This window comes from Spodoptera frugiperda, chromosome 4 (genome assembly GCF_023101765.2).
Source record: "Spodoptera frugiperda isolate SF20-4 chromosome 4, AGI-APGP_CSIRO_Sfru_2.0, whole genome shotgun sequence".
In the NCBI taxonomy this organism is placed as follows: domain Eukaryota; kingdom Metazoa; phylum Arthropoda; class Insecta; order Lepidoptera; family Noctuidae; genus Spodoptera; species Spodoptera frugiperda.
In genome coordinates, this window is record NC_064215.1 from 8,996,361 (window position 1) to 9,004,610 (window position 8,250).

The following is an 8,250-nucleotide window of genomic DNA, read 5'->3' on the forward strand; positions in this document are numbered from 1 at the left end:
CTGAAAAAGGAATTTCTTTTAGATTTTTCCTCTCGCAAAACGTTTTTTTTTCACAGTATCTTATCTCTTTACCTTTCCTTGATTTTACTTCTTATCTGCGCACACCTAATTTAGGACATTCGATTCTATATGCCATTAGTATTTTACGTGTAGCACATTCTTGATTAGATGAAAGTTATTTATAAGTATTTGGCTGATTTCTACCTTAATGGAATCACGGTCTTGTTGGATTAAATGACTAAGTCAGTAAGTCGGTTATGGGATGTTTTGAGGGGGAAACGTCATCCTATGACTGCTCCCGCCCAGATGGGGGGCAGGAGGGAGTGTCAGACTCTTACTGACTAAAAACCACTCCGTTTCTTACTCCTGCTTTAAACTGGAGCTCCGGTAAACCCCCTAACTTTCCCGTAGCACCTAAAGTCCTTGGGTATAGTAAATATTTTTTGCGTTTTTCGAAGTTAAACTTAGAATAAAAGTAACCTTTTGTCCACAGGACAGTCCAACCCGAAGAAGCCGTAGCCTACTGCAACACCCAAGACTCAGCCTGCGTCTTCGTTGAAACGTCAGCGAAAAAGAACTTCCACGTCGACGACCTCTTCTATGAACTCTTCGTGGTAGCAAACTTACCTTTAGAAATGGCCCCGAACCACCATAAAAGGGTCAGTACTGCATTCGGCAGCCCCTGCACTTTACCCCCTACCAGTAGCCAAAGTAATAGGAGTAAGAAATGTACCCTTTCCATCAAGAGAAGACTATCAGACGCTTGCGGAGTTGTCGCTCCGAATGTTAGAAGACCCAGCATCAGAACTGATCTAATGATAATGAGAACAAAGACTTGTGCCAAAGGAGACACGGACAGTACGAGTGGAAGCCCGAAGATAACCCTGAACCGTCTTGTAAGGTCTTCGGGGCAGAGTGAAAAGCGTTCATGTGTTATACAGTGATATTTAATGTTAGGAGACAAGGTCTGATGAAAGATGATCGTGTCGATAGGTGCTATAATAGGACGTGGATGAATTTGTATGCTGCAAAAAGTTTTGGAAACTTCAAAATGCTACCGAGGGTCCTTTTAGAGGCATATATTCAGATTGGTATATCATAATTCAAGATACAGTGAAACCTTGTTAAGTGAGACATCAAGGACCTGCAAATTGGTATCATTTATAGATGAATTTCACCAACCCAATGTCTCAGATAATTAATCAGATATAAATAAATATTTGTGTCATTTACAGAGGATTCTATTAATAGAGGTGAGAATACAGGTTATTTCAAATAAAGGGATGCGATTTTTAAATAAAAAATGTGTTATGTGCCCATTATAAATAAATATATCATTATAAATACGTAAGTAAGCAAAAAATGATGTTATTTCAGTTAAAAAGGTTTATTTTTGCATTAAAATTTACTTGCTGTCTCAGTTATAAAGGTAACTATTATATTAACTATTATTATATGATGAAATCGAAAGAACGAATCCCAGATAAAGAGGGTTATTTTTACTCACTAATAGAGGTAATTCAGTGCCAATGTGTTGGGACCTTAGTATGACTACCAGTGAGGTTTCTTACTTATCCAGTACCTCTAGCACGAGTTTGCTTTACGTTGAACGAAAACGAAACTAAAGCGCGTTCGGCGCTCTGATTGGCCGGCGCTATTAAAACAACCAATCAGAACACCGAACGCGCTCTCGTTTCGTTTTTGTTCAACGTAAAGCAAACTCATACTAAGGGTACAGCTCCCACTTAACCAAGTTTCACTGTATATGCATAAAGTTGTGGTCTACCAAATTACCTTCTATAATGTAAAGATTCAATTTTAAGTTTTATGTTCGACAGAAGTCAATTCTGTTGAAGTGCTGAACCAAATTGCTCTTTAAACTTGAAAGCAATTTCCATTTGATGTAGTTTGAAAACTCTCTTTATGTTAATATTAAATCATGTATCATCAAGCTCAGTGCTATGCATTCTAAAAGGGCATTACATAAAGTGCTGTTTGATGCGAATAACGTCTTTAATATCATATAAATTGAGTTTGAAATGGGTAAACAAAGAAAATTGTAAACACCCATTAGTAATTTAAGAGGTAATCAGAGAAAATTGTACAATTGCTATTTAAGTTCTACTTGGAATTGGTTCAAGTCATTTTGTAACCGTAACCCCAGTAAGGAATAAACGATTGATGTGAATAATTTATTGCTTTAGGCTAAGTACCTATGAAGATTGCACTCATTATTATTAACTAGTTTAATGATACGGTTCTTTGTTTTCTCAGATTAGTGTTTCTGGTTTGCGTTAGTTATACATATAAGAGTGTTACCACACCAATCGAACGATAGCCGATAGCTACTATCTGTCGATGGTAGAATGAATAGGTCGATGTCGATCGATAGTTTCTGGCCGGAATATAATTAATCTACGTCGATCGATGCCATGGATGGACTATCAATCGATAAGTTTGGTAACACCCTAAAGAGAGTCCGCACAAAAAACCTATCTGATCATCATACCTACATACATTTGCCTAACCCAACATGTAGTCCTTAGCTTCTCCAACAATATAATCCAAGTTATAACTATGGTTCTGTGGTAACCGACGGTAGTAAAAGTTATTCAAATATGTGTTCTACTATAATTTTTTACGTTTTACGGTGCTTTTCCACCAGAGATATGCTATGCTACGTTGCTGTGGGTGCGTTTGGCTTCCACCAGTCATATTCGTTGAATAAGACCAATGAATACATGATATGCTCACATAGTTTAGCGCTGTTGGAAACGGACTCAGCCATGTTTATATATGGAAAGATGCGTGCTACGTATGTCTGTTTTCGATGGATATTATCGATACATCGCATACTCGAGCTACGCATCTTACTCGCACAGCTACACAGGAAACGATCACATAGTTTCACAGCTTAGCTATTAAATCTTCTTAGCATTGCTACATACACATCTCTGGTGGAAAACCACTCTTAAACGTGCAGTTTGTCCGATCGCTCATAGCTTGATAGTTGCACCACAAGTATACACACAACATTAATTATCACGGTCAGAAATCAGGTGTATTTCTACATTTCAACACTGTTACTGCAAATCAGAATAAAAATCAAAGATTATTTATAAATATCGGTGTATTATGAAATTGAATTGTTGTTTGTGTAAATAGAAATGTAATCATTATTTATTTTGTAGATATATGAATTTCAATACTGAAAACTGTCTGTCTATCTAAAAATACATAGCTACTTTAGCTCAGTGCTAAAATATAGGGTGACTGATTTAATTAGTAAACGATATTTAAACACGTGATTGTACTCACGATTACAAACAACTTTCCCAAAGTTTTTTTTTTTGTATATTCATTAGTTTTATTTTTATCGCAATAGTAAAACAACAAATTAATTAGCAAGCGCACTGCTTCCTATAACGCCGACGCATGCGCCTTGCTGCTAACAGCTGATCATACGAAGGCACGCGTGCGCAAAATTTTGTTTTGTTATTGTGATAAAAATAAAACTAATGAGTATACAAAAACAGTTTCTTTGGGAAAGTTGTTTGTAATCATGAGTACAATCACGTATTTAAATATCGTTCACTAATTACCAGTCACTTTATATATTTTTCTTTGCGATCCTAAACAAAAGTATCTTATATTAAATTAAGGCATGGCTACTAAATGTGGTTTATATCCTATATCATTGTTGTGATGGGACCAAAAAATTCGCTGATTTCTTTATTGTTAGAGAAAAATGTCAAATATATGGGTCTCTTGTTAAAAAATTGATTGTTGAGCAAATGAAAATTATTTATGATTGTATTATGTACTTATGTGTGCGATATTATTGTGTCGTCTCTCGCATGTAAATAAGCGTCGTATTTTATTACTGAATTTTCTCGTAAAATATAAATTTTACATATTATTAATCTTTTATCCAACAATGAACTTGCTATGCAAAAAGCTAAACATATATTTATATAAAACCATTTTATCCTAAACTTACTAAACGAATTCTTACCGAACATATCAAACCAAAAAAAAACCTAACCTTAAAATAAAAAGAAACATTTTAATAAGCCTTTTACTCCCTTATTCTTCTAACCTCATTAGTTACTAATTACATTCAAATATTTTTGTATAAAACCTATCGTGAGACATACAAAATTAATTTAAAATAACGGCCTACTCTCGTGACATGCGTGCGATCATGAATAAGAGTCCCGTTGTGACTTGAAACTAGTCGAGCTGCTAGGCTATTCTGTAACTGTCAATTCGAACTTTAGAAGTGAACTCGATTGGTTGAGATTATTTTCACAACCAATGACATGGCGGAACGCGATCGAGTCCACTCCGATCTTTCGAATTGAAATTTACAGATTAGTCGGGCTGTTCTCATGTACTTCACGTGAGTAAGCCGATATTTTAAATTAATTTAAATTTAAATATATAAAAGCGACACAATAATATCGCACAGCTACTAATTCTTATCCAAAAATATATTTAGCTTACTTTTAAAATGTAAATGAGAAAATGCCAATTTGTATTCGCATTGTTTATATATTACATATACTTATAGCTCTGTAATACATAAATGTATCATTTTGTAACGTTTTATCTCCTACCCTCTATCTTCTTGTCTAATACACAGTTGTTTTTAATATTCTGTCGTTTTATTTTTACCTTTTGTTTATAAAATGCGTTGTTTTGATGAATGATCTTACTGGAGTCCCAATTACCCACCTTCCCAATCCTTCATCCTCCCACAATCCTTAAATTCCCAACCCGTAAAAGGCCGACAACGCACTTGTAAAGCCTCTAGTGTTTCGGGTGTCCATTGGCGGCGGTGATTGCTTACCATCAGGTGATCCGTCTGCTTGTTTATCGGCTTATACCATAAAGCCCTGTATTCATGGTAAACATTTCGCTTAGGAACAGTTGATCAACGTTGTTGATGAATAGCGAGAATGCTGCTGGAAACTTTGTTTAAACTAATATAAACTGATGTTTTCGCTCGCCGGGCGTCAACTCTGCAGCATGGCGCGATCAACTCCGCAACACAAGTGTTGCCCGCAACATGTTTATGCAACCATGTTGCTAAACATATTGTTTACCATGAATACAAGTCTTAAAAAAGGTACAACACTATTCGCAAAACACTTGACTATCCAAACTTCACACCTTCACCTATCGCTCAAGGGGAATACATAGACATACATACATAATGACCATATACTATGCAAGTATACACATAGGTAAGTATCTGTAACTAGTAAAAGCCAGTGTTCTGGGAATATGTACGCAAACTCTCCATTGTTCGTAGCAGGCCTTTGACATAACTCAACAATGGCCGTATAGGATGCCGTGGTGGTGTAATGCAATAGTAATTGATAGGTAACGTATTTTGACCGTTGTTCGATGAAGAGGTAGGCAGAGAGATCTACTACTAGTGTACTAGTGGATCTACTTCTTTCCAGTTACGTTTTCAAAGTCAAAAGAAAGAATGAGAGAAACAAAGAAGAACATTTATGTCACACTCAAAAAACAAAAATAAAATGACAATGAAAAGCATTTATTTCAACCAAACCATAATCAGGTTTTTAGTCAGTAAGAGTCTGAAATGCCTCGCCTCGCTCAAGTCGGGAGAAGACATTGGATGATTTCCCCCCTCAAAAAAAGTAAGTTAATGTGTGATTCTTTATCGGGAACATATCTTTAAACACACTTCTGCCTACCTCTTCAAGGATTAAAGGTGATACGCATACCGAAATAAAGCATAACAATAAAATGTTTCGAAGAAAAGTAAATAAAACCAACAAAGTGCGGTGTTTCATCCCCTCTGAATAGTTCGGTCAAAATAATCTACTTAATTACTGGGCTTATATCCGTTTCCTGGTTCCTACACTGGTATTGGTCAATCCAACGCTTATTTTCGAATATATGTAATACCTGTATTGTCATTTAACAATAGGAAATGGTTTTAATTGAATCATTACTAAGGGTTCTGTTCATAATGAATACAATATGACATACATATGGTCCACCTCGCTAGGCAAGTGATTGCAAGTGCGACTGTCGGGCAAGAGGTCTCGGGTTCGATTCCCGGGTCGGGACGGAGTCTGGAAATGGGCCTATTGCCATATGGGCATCCATATGGCAATAGGCTCACCACCTATTACATGGGACTTACGACCTAAATTGTGACGGACATAGAAATCTATAGTTTAGTATGCAGTTGCAGCTTGAAGCAGTTGATCCTGACTGCTTTAAGCAGGCCGTGTAGGGCGGCCTTAAATCGCCGAATCATTCAAAAATATATATCGTCACACCTTTAATCCCTAGGGTAGGCAGAGGTGCAAATTATGGCACGTAATGCCACTGTACAATGTACAACCACTTTTCACTAATTAAGTTGTAAGTCCCATGTAATAGGTGGTGAGCCTATAGCCATATACCGGGCACATTTCCAGACTCCGTGCTACTGAGGAATTTTCGAAAAACCGAAAAAAGCCCAGCAATACTTTGCCCGACCCGGGAATCGAACCCGAGACCCCTTGTCCGGCAGTCGCATTTGCGACCACTCGACCAACAAGTCAGTCATTCAAAAAATATAAATACAAAATCATACAAAAGAAGATATCAAAACATACTACTGACGTAGTATGCGTATTAATTATGCTTTTAGTTTACAACCTATATAAACGTTGAAAATGGAAATAAACCATGTTACACGGAAATTAAAACCTTCCTGGAAATCAGCCATCATTGTTTTCATAGTGCAGATAACAGTTACCGACGTTATAGACACGTGAAATTGGTTATTTTTTTAATTATTTTTTACGTACAGATAGGTATCTCGTTACATGAATTTCGCAATTCAGTGAAATATATTTCAAAAACCTTTTCACCTATTGATCTAGGGCTGTCGCATGAGATATTTTAGTAACAGCACATTAAGTTATAATTTCGATTAAAACATTCACACACACACAGTGTCACACGCCTGTCTCCCTTTGCGGTAAGTAGAGGCTATAGCATAACATTATATGACTATACTTTACTACATTGCATAAAACAAAGTCGCTTTCTCTGTCCTTTTGTATGCTTAAATCTTTAAAACTACCCAACGAGTTTGGATGCGGTTTTTTTAACAGATAGAGTGATTTAAGTGGAAGGAATAACATATGTATAATATATTACCATTGCACCCATGTGAAGCTGGACTAGTATACTATAAAAAGATTATTAGCTCAATAATAAGATAATAAGGGCCTCAATGGACAAGTGTTACCAAAAATGTAAACGCTAATAATCACAGGTTTAATTCCTGAGCCGAGTAGAGTAAATAGTAAAATCTATTTCGGTTATGAAATCTAATCTATATCGGCCAATCCTTGTCATAGGTGTCGAGTTCGTCCCGCCATCTCCTTTTGGGCCTGCCGCGAATCATAAATACCTATGTATAATACCTAAAATCTGTCCATAAACAATTCGTGCATATTCAAAAACCGATACCGATACCCGCATACATTAACAAACACTACGTTTGGCAGCCCTAATCCATACGATTTCAATTTCGTAGGTACCTACAATTTAAATGAAATTCTAGCAAAAATGTTTTGTTCAACAACACCAAACGGTTTACGGCTCTATTTTTTTCTCTTTTTAGGGTTCCGTTCGTATTAATGGATTGTGGTTCTTTCTTCCTTAGATATTCTGCGGTGAAAATTATGACAGGTATTTATTTATTGTCTGTCTAAAGAGTTTAGTAGGAGTGTCGTTTTAAATATATTAGTTGAAGAAAACGGACTGTAGTTTCTTTTGGCTGCCATAGAATCTCATAAAGTAATAATATTTTTGATGTTACAGTCAAATCGTTATTATACAAACTTTCCTAAAACTATAAAATTTACAACTTTAATCCTCAATGAAAAGAAGTTAGGAATGTACCTAATAAAGTGTGGGAGAGCCATGCTTCGGTACGAATGGGCTGCCTCGAGCGGAGTAACACCACCGCTTAATAGAAAACCGATGTAAAACAACGTTTATGTTGACGGAGCCCCAATTACCTCTCTTCCCCATACAGATTCTCCAACAACCCTTAAATTCCTTACCCCCAAAAAGCCGACAATGCAGTTGTAACGCCTCTGGAATCCATGGGCGGCGGTGATTACGTACCATCAAGTTCCGTCTGCTCGTTTACCGTAAAAAACCGTTTAAATAATAAAATGGACATGAATGGTCAATCCTCTAAAC

The 8,250-nt window shown here is 36.4% G+C and overlaps 1 protein-coding gene across 1 annotated transcript in view; it reads left to right on the forward strand.

The window, feature by feature from the left end:
- Positions 1-1,136, forward strand: part of LOC118272847 (GTP-binding protein Rhes) — a 76,247-nt gene extending 75,111 nt beyond the window's left edge. The window contains exon 5 of the mRNA XM_050707967.1: positions 494-1,136. Within this exon, the coding sequence (XP_050563924.1) occupies positions 494-944 (451 nt within the window). The 3' untranslated portion in view covers positions 945-1,136. The remainder of the gene's footprint in view (positions 1-493) is intronic.
- The last annotated feature ends 7,114 nt before the right edge of the window (positions 1,137-8,250 follow it).